This window comes from Eulemur rufifrons, chromosome 19, assembly GCF_041146395.1.
Source record: "Eulemur rufifrons isolate Redbay chromosome 19, OSU_ERuf_1, whole genome shotgun sequence".
NCBI classification, from domain to species: Eukaryota; Metazoa; Chordata; class Mammalia; order Primates; family Lemuridae; genus Eulemur; species Eulemur rufifrons.
The window spans coordinates 90411743-90429537 of NC_091001.1; the positions used below are offsets into that span (position 1 = coordinate 90411743).

The 17795-nt window shown below is 38.6% G+C and overlaps 1 protein-coding gene across 10 annotated transcripts in view; it reads right to left on the reverse strand.

Moving 5' to 3' along the window:
• LTBP1 (latent transforming growth factor beta binding protein 1) overlaps nucleotides 1–17795 on the reverse strand; it is a 384917-nt gene that overhangs the window by 19237 nt on the left and 347885 nt on the right. For all 10 annotated transcript variants that reach the window (XM_069495124.1, XM_069495127.1, XM_069495126.1 and 7 more), the window contains 5 exons: nucleotides 10766–10936; nucleotides 9995–10081; nucleotides 7687–7815; nucleotides 6874–7014; nucleotides 5730–5900 (listed from right to left, as the gene is read on the reverse strand). In XM_069495124.1, coding sequence (XP_069351225.1) covers nucleotides 5730–5900; nucleotides 6874–7014; nucleotides 7687–7815; nucleotides 9995–10081; nucleotides 10766–10936 — 699 coding nt within the window. The remainder of the gene's footprint in view (nucleotides 1–5729; nucleotides 5901–6873; nucleotides 7015–7686; nucleotides 7816–9994; nucleotides 10082–10765; nucleotides 10937–17795) is intronic.

Below are 17795 nucleotides of genomic sequence, written 5' to 3' on the forward strand. Positions count from 1 at the left end.
GATATGTTCTTCCCTTCAATTTTTTATGCATAGTAAATATGTTGTTCTATGCCTTGCTTACAAATATAGATTAGACATTAGTCTTGATTAGGATCTAGAAATGTCTCATTTTCTAAATGGCTATATAGTATTTTCCACTGTATGAACGCACTGTAATTTATCAACCAATTCCCTACGAACAGAAGTGATTCTCAATTTTCCTTATCATGCTGTAATTATTTTATTTTTCTTCCTAGCACTCAAACACAAGGATATCTACAGGGTAAATCCTCAGAACTAGAATTTTTATTCAGATATATCTGTATATCTGTACCTTCAAACTGCTCTCCTAGCAAGTCTGAGGGGACTCATGACTCTATCTTTTGATAAATATTAGTTTTTTATTAAACATTGTGACATTTTCTAATTTCTTTTGTGGCACTTCAGTTTTCTTTAGGACTTTTTTGTAAACCACTCTCACCTTTCTACACCTGAACTCTTTCATCAAGAGTATTTCTAAGGTCAAAACACCTGTGTTGCAGTACATAACATGACCAATAGATGGCACTCTCTCAACACACTAGTACTATTATTGTCTTTATGTTCAATTTATTTGCAATAAGTCTAATCATTTTAACAACTTACTTATCAGAAGTCTAATTGTTTCAACAAATATAACAAGACACTGGGATCACTGGGCATTTTAAATTCCAGTGTTCAAATATGTATAATTTTTTTTCACTTGTTAATCAATAGCTTTTTATTTCCATGAAATAATGGCTCCCTATAGATCTTGTAATTCACAATTTTAAGTTTATACTTTAAGAGGAGCAATAAATAAAAGCATTAAAATTCATTTTAAATTAAGTGCTAGGCATCACCAGTAGTTTTATTTACCAAGAATTATTGACTTGCTTAAATATATTAGTTCATTGAATATATATTGTTATCTATTATCCCTGACCATGTGTCTAGGGACACAGGCTTGATGACACACTGCCTCTAATTTTTCTGTGCTCAGTGTTAGCCCTAAAACTGTAGTTTTAATATACGATGGGTGAGAAAATTCTTAAAATCTTAGCATAAATTCTTCACTTCGTTACTTTTATATTCTGAAGGATACTATTTATTAAGATGTTTTGAGATCTTGGGGAGAAACAGGACTTGAGTAACACTGAAGTGGTTAGAACACAGATCCTGGAGCCAGGATGTCTGGATTTGAATCTGCCACTTACCGGTATATGATCGTCGGCAGGTAACTTAACCTTTCTGTGTCTCAGATCCTCTACCAGAGAAAGGAGGTAGAGCAGTCCTCCCTTATCCACTGTAGATACATTCCAAGACCCCCAGTGGATGCCCCAAACTGTGGATAGTACTGAACCTTCTATATACTATGTTTTTTGATCTGATAACCAAGCCAGGTACTAAGTGACTAATGGGTGGGTAGCATACACGTTAGCATACACAGATACGCCGGACAAAGGGATGATTCACATCCCAGATAGGACAATGCCAGATTTCATCACACTACTCAGAATGGCATACAATTTAAAACTTATAAATTGTTTACTTTTGGAATTTTCCCCTTAATATTTTGGACCTCAGTTGACCACAGGTAACTGAACCCTCGGGAAGTGAAAACCCTGGATAAGGTGGGGACTGCTGTAATTGTATACCTGAGATGGCTTGGAAAATTAAATATCTTAATAGATGGAAAACATCTCGAACAGCGCCTGGCATGGTGCTGTATATATGTTGGCTATCATTATTTTTTACTACACAGCTGAGACCCAGAAAAGCCAAGCCACAGAAAATTTATATTCCATCAACTCCATATCCAAAGATCTCAAAGTTTTGATAACTCTATTATTTCCTTCTAGTATGGCACTAAAAATTCCCAGAAAGCTCAAACGATGACCACCCTCTCTCATTTATGGTATGGATACAGTGGCTCATTTTTCCTGACTTGGTTTTCCAAATAGCTTGTCTCTCAGGGGCTGGCAAGACAGTATATAAAGAGCTCAAATCCGAGGATCCTCCCAAGGCAGTTAAGCCACCAAAAACATTTATTAAGAGTGGGCAGGATCAGAGGGCACTGTGAAAGGGGAAGAAAAGGAGGAGGCAGGAGCGGGAACAGGGCAGGGAAAAGCCTCCAGAGGGCCAGACGGGGAGGCTGTCAGTCCATGATCACTTCGACAAACTGCTGCTGTCACATCTGTGGTGCTGCTGCCAACACTCTGGAACTTTCTCCTCATTTAGCCTGCTGTTGGGCCTCTGACAGTCTAGCTGAGGATTGAAATGGGATCCTAAGCCCCAGAAAATGTATGAATTATATGATTATGCAACTCTCCTTATGTAAAGTTACCCTGACACAATCCATCACCCTCCACTCATTTCCCCTGCATGTGGGACCAATCTGCGAGATGCCATCTAACTTCAGAGAGCGCTACTTAAGCAGCCACTCCTACCTCCTCCACCTACCAGTGTTCTCGGATGTAGCTGCTGCTTTAGCAAGAATTAGTGCCCGTGACCTACTGGACCAGAAGTGTGAAAGCTTGCTCCGGAGCCAAAGCTTTACTTTACACTGCACTTTAATGCTCAAAGCTGATGACAAGTGCTGCGATTTATTCCCCAAATTCCTCCAGCACTGTTTCCATCAGTAACGAATTGTTCCCCAAAGCTGTGCTGCACTCCTAGGGAAACTGGGAGCTTGGGTGTCTGACAGGCTGGGATTAGTCCAGTGCTTAGACGAACAGATAGACAACGTGGTCCTTTCTCAACTATCAATATGTCCAGGAACAATATATTTTAAAGGTTCAATGGCAGCAATTATGAGCAAACCAGTTTTAAAATTCACACATTCTTTGCTTCCTTTATGAAAAATTAATAACTACCGGCACTAAAGTAGGTTTTAACGAAATAAAGTGGGATGCTGTTAGATGTCTCTAGAGCCTTGCTAGTGCGGTCTCAGGACCAGCAGCAACAGCAGCATCGCCTTGGGGCTTATTAGAAATGCAGAACCTCCCCCACTCCCATCTTCTACAACCTAGGAACCAGAACCTGCTTTCTGGTAAGCTTTCTCAGGTAACCGACATGCTCATTAATGTTTATAAAGTAGTGATCTAGAACAGAAAGTTTCATATTAAGAACAATTATTGGCCGGGCGCGGTGGCTCACACCTGTAATCCTAGCACTCTGGGAGGCCGAGGCGGGCGGATCACTGGAGCTCAGGAGTTCGAGACCAGCCTGAGCAAGAGCGAGACCCCATCTCTACTAAAAATAGAAAGAAATTATCTGGCCAACTAAAAATATATATAGAAAAAATTAGCCAGGTATGGTGGCGCATGCCTGTAGTCCCAGCTACTCGGGAGGCTGAGGCAGGAGGATTGCTTAAGCCCAGCAATTTGAGGTTGCTGTGAGCTAGGCTGACGCCATGGCACTCACTCTAGCCCAGGCAACAGAGCGAGACTCTGTCTCAAAAACAAAACAAAACAAAAACAATGATTTCTGCATTTGTCTACCCTTAATTCACGTTCAGATGCTATTAGGTAATTGTGTACTTTATAAAATCCTTTGGATTTTAATTACATTTGAAAATGCATTTGGATCTGAGACACCCAGTAGCAGCAGCAATAGTTATTATCTTCTGAAAGCTTATGTATGTTAAACACTATTTTATAAAGTGTTCATGTATTAACTTATTTAATTCTCACAACTGCCCTGGGAGGCAGGTGATATTATTTTCACGTGAGGAAACTGAGGTACAGAGAGACAAAACAACAAGGTCATGCAGGTAAGAAGTTGCCAACCCAGGATTCAAAGCCAGGCAACCTGGTTCCGGAGCCCAGGCGCTAACCCTTGCGCCCTGGCTTCTCTTAGTTACTATAATACTCCAGCAAAAAAATGTGCTCAACAGGAGATGGCTTAGTATAGGTAATAAAATGCATCCTGATACAACAGATGTTAAAATGTGAAAAAAATGCCTTGTGGCCATTGTTAGATGCCATCGATTATCAGATGACTCTACTGTCAGAGACGCTGAAGTGCAAAACAAAAGAGTGTGGCTTAGATCGATGATATGGATGTCAGTTCTAAATATTCTGTTAAATATAAATATAAATAGCAATCACTAATATAAGTATATAACAACAGTTAATGCATAGCAAAAAGACTAGGATGATAAAACCCAACTATCAAAGTGAACATCTTTAAGGAGCAGAGTTCAACTGTGGTGGGGCAGGTGGAAGGGGACATAACCTCTTTGATTATTTTAATTCTTTATAAGGAATACATATCGTTTTTTAAAAAAAAGTTAAACAATATAAACTGCATAAGTAAAAAAGATTTGAGAGGGATACAGCATTTGGAGAAGATGACTCAAACCTCATTGTACTTCTTATTGATTTCACTTTCCTCTCCCTGTGGTATCTGCCTCCAGGGCAGATACATTATAATGGTAATGCTAACAGTCACACCTTGCTGTACCTACAACCTCCCAGCCCTGGAGACAACCCTACAAGACAGACAACCCTACAAGACAGATATAGACACCTCCATTTTACCAAAGGAGCTGCACAGAGTGAGGCTATTTTGCCCTCACCATGCAGCTGCTGCGGGCAGTGCCGGATTCCACGCCCAGCCCCCCTGGCCCAGCACCGCTCTGGGCTGCTGTCGTTGCCATCTCGGACTTTACATACTTGCTCTTTATCCTTTGCTATTCATTTTCTTCCTAGGGCATTTCAAATTATTTTCTTTTTCATGCTACATTGGTTTTAAGTTATTTCTAAGCCGGAAAGCTAATTTATTAAATAGCCTGAAGGAGATATTCTAATTAAATTCGCTAAAAATTAATGCATTTTTCTCTTTTCAAGCAATTCTTCCCCTCTTGACCATTCTGAGGACATAGTCACTGAAAACTCCTTCACTTTCTACCTATGCACTATTTTTCCAACTTTAAGACAGGATATACCATACACTTTCAAGTGCTTTCCTCTATGAGAAGTAGCTCCAGTGGCAAGAAGACAAATAAGCAATCAATGCACAAACCAACAGCCACCAAACAGCCCAGCCAGGAAGCACGGAGTCAGCACCTTCCAGGCCTCCTCCAAAACCAAGCAACGGATAAAACTGGGAGCTTAGGCTGTCTCATTTTCTTCCATTTGACCAAAGGTTTAACCCTAGGCATAAAATGTGAAAGGAAAGGATATTTACTCAAATACTTTTTCATACACTTTTAAAACTCTTCCCTTTTTGTTCTAACCCCTTGTATCTCTCACCTATAGGGGTTGACATGAAAATTTGGACTTTGACCTATAATGATTTTCTACAGTCTCTACTTTAATACTTTTTGCTCTAAGTAGAAACTGTCAGGAATGAGAAGCATTGTAAGAAAAAACAGTGTCAGGAAATATAAATTCTAAAGATCTATGCCACCGATTGCTAAGTTATATTAATATTATGTTTCTTCAGGTCATTTATCATTCTTTGGGGAAATGGAATGAGGGTTTCAAAAATTAATGATGGAGTCTGGATTTTAAGAAAACCAGGAGCCAGATGTTTATGCCATCCTGCTCTTCCCATACACACACATGTGACACACACACACACACACACACACGCACGCACACATGATGAAAGTAAGACAGCAGAAATGAAGGTGAAGATACATAAAAGAAATGTCAGGCTCCAAAGGATGTGAGAAGAACCTGTTCCCAAAGGCCTCCTGCAGAAGCAATTGGACACAAGCTCACCTGAATCTTTCATGGGGCAGAGGGCACACTGCATGCCCCAGGCCTCTCCGTACAAACAGCAGCACTCGGTGTACGTCGTCTGCTTGCCCACAAGAGGCCGGCTGCACACATACTCATCGCTCAGATGTTCCCAGCACAGATCTTGGTAGACATCGGTCTCTTCGATTTGTTCTGAAAGGGAAGACATGGTTTGGTTCCATGACAATTGCATGGTTATTCCTATTTCATAAACAAGGTAGTGGAAGCCAGAAAGTCTCAAAGTTTCCATCCCTATTTCTAAGAGTGACTTCCAAGTAAAAGTCTGAATCCAGACTGGTCTTTCCATGGATCAAATCTTTGTCATCTCCAACTGGGTATCATTCCATCAGCTGAAATTCCACCTGCCCATCGCATTCCAACTCAATCCTTCCCTGTATGGCTTCCCACTGTCATGTAAAATGCTCCACTATCTTGCCTGCCCTTCGTAAGCCTGATGGACTTCTCTCTCTCTCTTCTAATCTCTGCTTTTTCACATGTGCTCCGCTCTGTCAGAGCCTACCATTTCTTTCTATGTAATACTTTTTGGATGCATGCTTTCTCACTCATTTCACCCACCAAAGCCCTGGACTAGTGACACTTCATCCTAGAGTTCTCAATTGCAACCTTTCTACCTGCCAATTGACTTCATCCAAAGCAGTCTCCTGAATGCCACGATTGATTGATTATGCCAATTATCAGTGGCATGTTGCCTCATTGGGGATGAACAGGGATTTCTATCAGTGGACTTCAGGGCTCTCCGCCACCTTTTAAACTCCTCCCTCTTGTCTCCTGTGCCTGATCCGTGTCCTCCACACCTGTCTTTCCCTGAACTTTCATCTTCCTCGGCTGCCTTTGAAGGTTAGGTATGATGAACCCTCAGGCGTGGAACAACTCTGTCATCTGCTTGGCCACTCTGTAGTCCGTTGTCCATTGAATATGTTCAGGATATTAAATCTCCTATATACTGATGATAGACATCTTATTATTTCCTTACTATCTCATTTTAATTATTTCAAAGTATCCAAGGAATCCATTTTTCTATTTCCTCATAGCTCATATTTGAGTCAAAAGGAAAAGGTTATGACATTTATTTGGACACGGGTTTGCATCCCACATGGAAACATACCATTTGATTCAGCTGGTCGTATACATCTTTTCTCTGAAGCATCCAGGACCATTGGATGGGTACAGAAGCAGTTGTAAGAGCCTTCTGTATTAACACACTGGCCATCAATACAACTATTGGGGTCTTGACATTCATCCATATCTTAAGAGAAAAAAAAATTACCAAAGAAAATCAGTTATAGCTCATACACTCCCCAAATTTACACATTGCTAAATTTGGTCCAGATTCCAAGCCCTGCCACATTTTAATTAACTACACATTATCATCCAAAAGAGAGCAACTCTGACTATAAAAATGTAAGTTGTACTGACTGGAAAAACAACGTTGCTGCTGCTGACATTAAAAAAGGAAAGAAAACATCTATGAACAGGATATGCCTAGAAATTTAAGATAAAATGCCTCTTTATGATACTTTTAAAATTATTTCCTTTTGCTATGTTTTTCTGCCTGGAATATACGGTTTTCTGCTTAAGCATTAAAGTCTGGGTCAGTATTTAAAATGACTTTCACTTGCATGGTATGAGTGATGAAACAGGAGGTTCCACAGACCAGAAGAACACTTCAGTTATAGCAGTGACCTGAATTATAATTCCACATTGAATATTAACTCTTTGTTTGAAATCCATTCAAACAGTAGTATGAAGGTTTTTTATTTTCTTAAATCTTGCTTAAGAAAAAGAGCCATAAAACATTTACACATCTTTTCAACACGTCATTTAGATTCAAAGAAATTGCTTTTACTACATAGCATTACTTATTTTTTCCATCTGCATATGTTCACAGCACACCATACTATATCCTCTTAAAACTTACCAAAACACTGCAATTTGACGGGATCATAGTACGTCCCTTGCTTACAGTAGCATTCATAACCAGGCTGAGTGTTCAAACAGAAACCATTTTTACAAATTTCTTGTCCAAAAAGTAAGCATTCATCTGCATCTGTGGGGGAAAAAATGGGGAAATACAAAAAGGAGCTAGCTTTGATCTTTCAGTTAGAAAGAAGAGTCTAACCAATATTATAATTTTTTTTTTTTTTTTTTTTTTTGAGACAGGGTCTTGCTCTATCTCCCAGGCTAGAATGCAGTGGCCCTATCATAGCTCACTGAAACCTCAAACTTCTAGGCTCAAGAGCTCCTACTGCCTCAGCCTCCTAAGTAGCTGGAACTACAGGCAGGCACCACCACGTCTGGCTAATTTTTTCTATTTTTAGTAGAGACGGGGGTCTTGTTCTTGCTCAGGCTGATCTCAAACTCTGGCCTCAAGCAATCCTTCCACCTGGGCCTCCCAAAGTGATAGGACTATAGGCGTGAACCACTGTGCTCAGCCTATAATATTATTTATATTTCAAAGAATCTTACATACACAGCAATATAAAATTCTTAAAGTTAGGCCTAATTGACAGGCATAGAAACATAATCAGATGTGGTCTGTCTGTGATATTTAAGGAGCAATGACATCATCAGAGAAGGTACATGTGTAAACGTGGTTTCTGAGATGCTACCTCATATTTGATGGAATAGTCTATGGATTCCATACTGGCACCAACAATATTCCCTAAAGAATGTACCTTTTAAGAAATGTGTCTTTCTGTAATATCTATTCTGCCTCATTCACTAGCTGAGATGTAGAAAGCTCCTGAGAAGAGTTTGGTGGAACTTGATGATAAGTCTTCTTTCTTGGTGAGAAGTACAAGTTGCTGAGGGGGTTAGCAGACCCATTCCCCCAAAGAACTAAGAGCTCTTGCCATCTCAAGTTTATTCAGTGATAAACTGGGGATAATAGGAATATCAACCTAATCAGATGGAAAGGATTAAATGAGATAACCCATGTATAGGGCTCAGTATACCCTCTGGCACAACTAGATGCTCAAAAGTGTTACTTTTATTGTTACTATTAGCATCAGTCCTAGCACTTTAGAGCGAATGTCCTCTAGTCCTCATTTTAAAAACTGAAGACTCCATAGATGACTTGCTCAAAGTTACACAGATGGAAAATGGCAAAGCTAAGCCTAGAATATATGGCTGGTTGGATCTGAATCCAATCTCCTTCCAACCATTTACAGCACTGCTAAAATAGGAAGAGGAGGAATTTATTTTTATATAAAAGAGAGGATGACTTTATGGTGAAATCAGGGCTCTGTTCCATAATATGAAGTGAGATTCAATTACATTGCTGTAAAAATATGGTATTGTATGTGATATTTATGAATTTGGAAACTGTTCACCACATATTACAAACCAAGTCTTCTTGTTATTTAATTGGACTAAGTCATAGATGTATCTAAAAAAACACAAATGGAATTTCTTATCCAGCTACTGAATTATACCATATTATTCAAGCACTAATTTTCCACAAATGGACAATAAAAATGTTTTTACAGTCTGTTTTCCAGCTACTTAGCAATTTTTAATATTCAACTATAAAGGAAAAAAATCACTTCATATATAAAAGGTAACATCTCCATCACAAAAATGCCAAAAGTGAGTGGTTAATGGGGAAATATTAATATATGTGAATATTTGCCAAAATTAAAAGGCTGCACATTTATTTTAGACTTATATCATAGCAGCATTAAATATATAAAACATTTCTACTTTTGTCTTCTTCTCTCCCATTCCTTATTATGAATCTGTGGCCATTAGTAGAAGGCCCTAGCAACAGTAGGTTAAGTTCTTTAAAAAAGCAAGAACCTTAGCTTTGTTGATGACTGTAAAGACAAACATGATTATTAGTTAAATGTATATGGTCATAAGTTATGTGCTTTCTATAATATTATACCTCCAGAATAAAATAAATTTAGCAAAGCATCTACTAAGTACAGAATTTTGTGTTAAGTACTGTCACACATATTATCTCATTTAATCCTCATTATAATCTTTGAGCTATTATTCCTATCTCAGTGAAGAAGAAATGGAAGGTCAGAATGTTAAGTGACCTCCCAATGTCACACAGCCTTAAGTGTTCTGACTCCCAGAGTCCACAGAGACCTTATTCCAATGGTAGAATTAGTACTTTGTAATCAGTTTCCAGGCCTCTAATTCTGTGTAACCCAAGCCTGCTTTTACTTGAATATTTGACAGGTACACGTGTTACAAATTCATTTCCACTTGATTCTTACCTTTATAGTTCTCGTCACCAGTTTCGTCGGAGGCTTCTCCAGCAGGGACAAAACCTTTCCCTCTAGGACACATTTCAGTGAACTCAGCTGATTTTAGAAGAGACGAAACCAGAAAAGAAGCAAGTTGAAAAAAGAAAAAAAAAAAAACAAAACAATCAACATCTTCCATGAATACATGTTTTAAATTCAATTTTGCTTTCTCAGACTCAGTAAATTTAAGGCAATTCTGGCAAATAAATTCAGTATAAGCTCAAAAAAATTATGGATTAAATGGAAATAAATCTAATGACTTCATAGGTTTACTTATATATTTTTTTAAAAACCCTTCTAATTCACCCATATTTTATTTACCCATGTTTTACTTGATGTTATGACCATTATTTCTCCACTACTATGGTATCTAAGGTTTTAAAGGTTTTGTAAGAGCCCATTAAGCAAAATCTTAGCCTAAATTTACAAGCTCTAGTTATAAATGATGCTGCGTCATTGTTAGCAAAAAAAAAAAAAAAAGATTGATTTTAAAGTAAAATAAAAATAAATATTTCTGCCAAAATGTCATATAGAACCTGATGGTAATGGTACCCTCTGCGACAGACAGAAGTTTAAGGATTCATCCTGAGGTGGGATGAGGATGATAGGTCTAGCCCTGAATGAAACTCATCAGGTTCATTTCACCTCAAGTCGACTACGGCAGTGAATGCCATCATTTCAAGGCCCACGGACACCACCTGACCAAACACAGTGTGAATACACCACTTAGCTGATTCTTACCGGTCCCCAAGACCGGGCAGGGGAAGATCTCGCAGTTGTCCCCCCACCCGGCGCCTGAGGTGCAGCAGCATTCTTGTTTGGTGACGTTAGGGGCCAGCACATTGTCGCAGAGACTGGCGTCGTTTAGATTATAGTAACATTCTTTCTTTTCTTCTCTGGGTTGATCTACATCTAAATTTAAACAGAGTGGAGAAAGTGAAAAGAGTGTTGATAGGACACATCAGATGTACTATGTAGGACACAACCCACAGAAAACAACAGGCGAGGGCGTGACCGAATGTGTCAATAGCATTTCCTTTACGGAAAACTGCTTTCCACTTTAAGTGCCACAGTCTTCCATTTCGAGATAAAAATGCACTTGAATCCTGAATTTTGGTGGAGTTCTAATATACCCCAAGAGTGTAAATCTGTCACAACCATTTCCTTTTACGTTAACCAATTATTCTATTCTTGTAAATTTGGCTGTGAGTAGAGTTTCCATATCTGCTTTTCTTGCCAAACATAGGGCCATTCTTTACCGAGCTATAACACCTACTTAAATCAATAAAAATTTTCCCTGACACTTGACCAGGGGTCTGGGGCCACACATAATATTTAACCCTTAGGTGGTTTTTTGACTCAACCATGCTCCCAATCTGTTTTGAACAGTACATAGCAGAAGATAACTAGGAAAATCCTGCAGGAACCTGGAGCCTATAAAATAACCTTTCATCGCTGAAAATCTAACTACTTAAACTGTTGCAAACATATAACTTTGAATGAAATAATAAGGGCCAGCTAAGCCTCAGGGTAGAATTTCAAGTCTGGATTCTAGTCCCAGCTCAAGCGCATCCTAGAGGAAAACACGTTCTACAGACTCAGTTTAACCCTCTGTGTGATAAAACACAAACAAGATGATATGAGAACAAGATCCACTCACTTTCAGATAATAAAAATTATTGAATTCTATCAGATTTGAAGTCTTTGAACAAGTTTGCACTTTTAAAAAATGATCAGTATTTTATCACTAGACTTAGTAGTCACATCCCTTCCCTACCATATGCTATAGATTTCAAATTACTGACTATAATCCAGATAGAATTTATTGTTTTTATTTTATGCTATATAAAATACACAGCTCACTACTGTCATCACAATTACTCAGATTAATTTTAATGAAATATTTTCATTAGAACTCTGTTTCCAGATTCTTAGGCCCAAAGAAACAGTTGGATCAAAAGGAAAACATTTCCTAGTGAGGATAAGGCTTATTATATATCAGCACCTACTTACCTTTTTTTGAAGTCAGTAGATAATGGGAAATTTAATGAGTTATTTTTATAATAGCTTCCTATATATTTATTCTAGCAGAGCCTAGTTGACTATGGGAAACTTGATTACTACATTAACTAGTAAAGGTGTTTTTAAAATATAAGCTCATAAAATTCTGTCAGAAAAGTCACTGCCCTTTCCCCTCAGGGCATTAAAAACAAGCAAAGCAGCAAATAAACCTTTGAAGTATACACCACTCTCAGAACACAAAGTATCAGTGACAGTATAAATGATCCTTCACATCCTTGATTCTGGCCAATTCTCAGATTATTTTGTCTTTGACAGATTTCAGCTTGGACTCTAAGTTAGTTCTAATAGCTGATGACAAATTCAAACCTAGAACAAGTGTCCAGGAAAAAACTGAAATGCTGATTTCTATGTAGCAGTTTGTGAAGCGGTTTTAAATTATTTCCTTGTGTGTGAAATTGGGTAAAACCTGCCACCTCCCTCATCTGGGCTAGTTGCTTCGAGTGTGCAGAGGACAGAAATGCACTTTACGTACTCTAGCAGAAGGCATCTTCGTCAGGAGGAGCTCCAAGCTCTTAGATGTGGAATTATTTGGGAAAACTAAGGGTGTGTATTTTAAATTATCATTAAATCAATCATTAACACTACAGAAAATTTTATAAACTGTCCCCCAACACTGTGACTAAATTGCCAGAATATTACTATTTTCAATTCTGCTCAATTATTTTATTCAGCGGGCCTAAAAATGAAGCTAGCTATTAATAAATACAGTTAGAAATACAAATCAAAAAAGCAACACAGAGTTCTGCAAATCAGATTTACTTTACAGTTTGTGCTAAAGGAATTCGAAAATTTCTTCCTCGTGTACAAAGTTATAAGTACATCATGGTGTCTGTTACAAAATGGAATACTATGCAACAAGACTTCTGAAGAGTGCTATGTTCACAGGTAATCACAAACTGCAGACTTCTGAGTCAAAGCAGGTCAAAAATTTTATATATATAATTTAAATTTTAAATTAAAAAATAAAATTTAAATATAAATACCTATCTATAAAATTTTATGTATTATATACATACACATACAAAAAATACACACATATATAGCAAACACTGTTTTGTTTTCTACAATGTTTGTTGTACTCACATCATAGAAACTAAGAAATAAGATAATCTTTGCTTTTTTGCCTTTTTTGGGAGGGAAACTCACAGATTTTATAAGGAAAATGATCAATAATATAATTGTAATTATTCAGGCTTTGCAATGCTTGTTACGAGTTTTACTCTCATTTTCTTTCCAAGAGGTTTGAAAATTCAGTGTTTACACAGCTGAAATTGAGGGTTAGTCAGGCCTTCATCTGTGTTTGGAAAGAAATGCAAATTCTTTTTTAAAAAACTGGTCCACAAAGGTCATTCTGGGAAAAACTATGATTTCCCTATCTTCCTAGCCTTTAAGTAATTAACTTCCTGAAGCATTTTTCCATTGGGGTAAAACTCTGATCAGTAAATATATTTGATGTAATTTTTTTAAAGAAACTCTGTGTGCTGCCAGGGGTGGAGCGTTTCTATATGGGAAAATAATTTTAAAAGGTCAAATCAATGATTATAAAAAGTGTCAGGCATTAAAAAGAATCATTTTTTTTTCCTTAAAGATGTTATGAATAAGATTAGCCACACTACATACCTTATGCCACAGGCTTCTGAGAAATATATTACTTCTCCTTTGGAATTTTCAGATTTGATTTTTCAATTTGTATTAAGAGGTTGGCTTAAAATCTGTGTAAAAACATCAACTGTGCACTTCTAGAGATATGGCTGGCAACAAGAGGAAAGTGAGTTTTGGGACAGTTTATCAGTGTTTTTTTTGTTTTTGGTGTTTTTTTAAGGAACTTTTACAGTGATCCACACAGTAACTACATACGATAGAAGATGCAAGTAAATAGGCCAGGCATGGTGGGCGACACTTATAATCCTAGCACTCTGGGATGCCAAGGCTGGAGGACTGCTTGAACTTGGGAGTTCAAGACCAGCCTGGGCAAGAGTGAGACCCTGTCTCTATGAAAAATTAGCCGGGCACAGTGGCACATGCCTGTAGTCCCAGCTGCTCGGGAGGCTGAGGCAGGAGGATTGCTTGAGCCCAGGAGTTTGAAGTTGCTGTGAGCTAAGATGACGCCACTGCAGTTTACCCTGGATGACAGAGAGAGACTCTGTCTCAAACAAACAAACAAATAACAACAACAACAACAACAAAAACAACAAAGAAGATGCAAGTAAATAGAGCATCCTCACTTGCTGGAATTTTCTGGAATTTGCTGATACTGGTTTCAGTGTCCTATGTCTACTACTTTGCCCAAAACCCTTCTTTGGGGCTCAGGTTCTTAGCAGTTCAGTTAGCATGAGTTTGTTTTGCTTTGCCTGTTTTGTTTGTATGTCCTTTTCCTCTTTGAGACAAATGGAGAGGGGGCAGCAGATAATCCTTGCTGGTGTGGAATTCAGTTACAAGGCCACATACAGTGCGATCACATCCCCTACTCTGAACAGGAAGGAGTGGGCTTGAGCTGTAAGCGCCACCTATACACAGCCCTTGCTGGGAGCTCCTTCTTAGTTCATTAGACTGAAGAGGGTGTGGGCTGTTTACTTATAGGATTCTTCAGTCTTTCCCCAAATATCTCCAGTTGTAGGCATTGCTGTTGGGGTGAGAAAATCCAGAATGTTATTTCGGTTAAAGTGGACACGAGCTTTCTAAATGTGCCTTTGTCTGTGCTTTCCTTTCCATTTGCAATGTGTTCTGAAAGTGTTTATGAGCTAATCCTCCCCATACCTTTTTGGAACCGTCAGGATTATGACAATGACCAAGAGTAACATCTCAAATACATGTGAGTAAAGAGTGGCCCCCAATGAAACAGCTGCCTGTAGTCCTAAAGGAGATCAATTTAAAAAACTCTGTATATGTGATAATGTTCAATAAATAACTTTCAGCAGCATTACCCAGGACATTTTATTCCTTTTTATTTCAAAAATTGCTACAGGCACTAATGTTGTATACTATCCTCATGCTTTTACTGGAAAACCAATTCTAGTGTAATATTTCAAGGAGGAGTAAAAGGGAACTTGTAACTTCACATACATTTCTTTTTCTAGCTTTCTCACTCAAGAGCTTAGAAAATCAGTAATGTGTTTTATTTGGCTTTTCAAGTGAAATTCAGCAGAAAGCCATTGTTGAGTTTCAGAAAACAAGCACTGACAATAGGAATGGATTGGATACGAAGGGATGCAAATAAAAAGGAAGACCATAGAAAGGTAATAACTTCAGATGGTAAAAGGTGAGAAAGAAGTCAAAATGAAGTTTAAGAAAGCAAAGCCCAAGAGTAAAAACACTTTAAAAAAAGATACCTCCACACAGTTCCTGTTCTTAAAGAGGTCGGGTATGGAGTCAGGCCAGCAAACTGGCCATGAGCTGGGCCAGAGGCTTCACTCTTAGAACACGCATGCTCCTAAGCCGCGCTGCGCAGGGACAGAGGACAAGGCTATCAGGGAAGGCTGCCTGGTGGCACTGGCATCCAGGGGAGGTGTCAGAAGAGAATGGGGGAAGTGAGGCTGGGACAGGAATAGACTGGGGAGAGGGTGAGGAGAAGACAAAGTCAGTGTTATTATTAAAAAGTGAAAAAGTAGGGAAAAGAAAAATAAGCAAAAGTAGGTGAAAGAAGGGGCTCCTGAAGGGCAATAAAGTGCAGTTGACCCTCCGTTTCTGTGGGTTCCGCATCTATGGATTTAACCAACTGCAGATTCAAAATATTTGAAAAAATAAAAATTTAAAAATATAATAAAAATAATATAAATAAAACAGCAATACAGTATAATAACTCTTTATATAGCATTTACATTGTATTAGATACGTCATTGACAGATGATTGAAAGTACACAGGAGGATGTGTGCAGGTTCTGTGCAAATACTGTGCCATGTTATGTCAGGGGCTTGAGTGTCCGTGGATTCTGGTACCTGCAGGGGTCCTGGAACCAAGTCCCCTAACACACTGAGGGACAACTGTACTGAGGAGAAAGAAAAACGGGAGATGAGTTTGCGGGACCGAGTGAGAAGAGGAAGCACACATGGAGATGGAGGACAAAGCAGATGTCACAACACCACGGGCCTGTGACAACACTGCCACACAGGCACCTCGGGGGCCTGTGAAGATGACTGCATGAATGAAGCCAATCTGAAGTGACACGCAGAGTGTCTGGAAACATTTAAAAGGAAATGTACAAACCATTCCTCTTCAGGCCTAATTTGTAGCAAATTCTAGGACCCAAAATGCATTTCTAATGAAACAGTGTGGGTGTATCTTGCAGTATTAAGAAGATAAAATGGCTTTATGTAGAAATATATATATGTATATATATATAGTTTGAATCTGTCACTTTGATGGATATGTCCATTCATTAAAACACTGACATCTCTTTATCAAAAACTCAGATATTATTTTAGGTAGTATCTATAGCAAACAGAAAATTGTATAAAAATAATAGCTAAGTTTGCTAATTAGTATATACTTCTATCATCTTTGAGTGTGAGAAGAAACTTGAACCAAGCTTTTTTTCTTTTTTTAAACAAATGCGCATATTTTCCTGAGCCTCACCTACATCTATGTTATAGATCTATTACAAATTCACAATGAGACCTCAGGAATTTTATGGCATTTTACAATGTTTGCATTCTATATACTGTGGTCTCACTTTCTTTAATATTTTTTCCTGACCAAAAGTCTTTTTTTTTTTGCAATCAGAAACAATTTTTTAAAAAACTCTTTCAATGTTAATTTATCTTACAGGTTAACTAAACACATTTTTGAAAAACTGACTCTGCCAAATATAGCAGTTGACTGATATTATATGTGGTTTCCTGCCTTTAAAAAATATGTACATGCACAAAACCTGTAGTGTACCTCGCTAGGAAGGGGACAGGAATGCTGTCTGAGTCCAGTTGTCAGAACCACTGGAATGAGCGTACGTCCCCTGGCAGCAGGGAAATGTTTTTTTGCTCCTCTTGTAATTTAACCAACGCAATCTGAGGAACTACTCCCTACAAAGAAGTGTGAATAGACACTTCCTCACTTAAGTGTGCTCTCATTACATCTTTGATAAAATGAAAAATTATTTTTATTCTACAGAACTAGCTGGGAGCGGGATGGGTGGGGTTTGGAAGGGCACATCTTGAAATGTGGAGAGGGGATTTTATCCGATGGTTACTGAGTATCGACCGTCCGTCAGGCGCTGTGCTGGACAGCAAGCTGGGTAACAGGGGACGCAAAAAGGAATGAGACACAATGAATAAAGCATGATGACAGCAGAGAGGCAGAATCTGGTAATCCCACCTTGGGGATTTGCAGAAAGCTTGACAACTTGGTGACAGTTGAGCAGACTTTTAAAAAGGCTGCGGGGGATGGGGTGGGGGGAGGGGAGGGGTGCACACCTACATGATGAGTGCGATGTGCACTGTCTGGGGAATGGACACAATTGAAGCTCAGACTCGGGGGGATGGGGAGGCATGGGCGATATATATAGCCTGAACTTTTGTACCCCCATAATAAGCTGAAAAAAAAAAAGAAAAAAAAAAGGCTTGAGGAAGGTTTCAAGAAAAAAGATTTATAAGGGAAGGTACAGCAGGCAGAAGAGTTAGCAGGGACAAAGGCACAGTCTTGGGAAAATGTCACTATCTGGGGAGGTGTGAGCAGGGTGCGGGCTTGAGTGCAGGT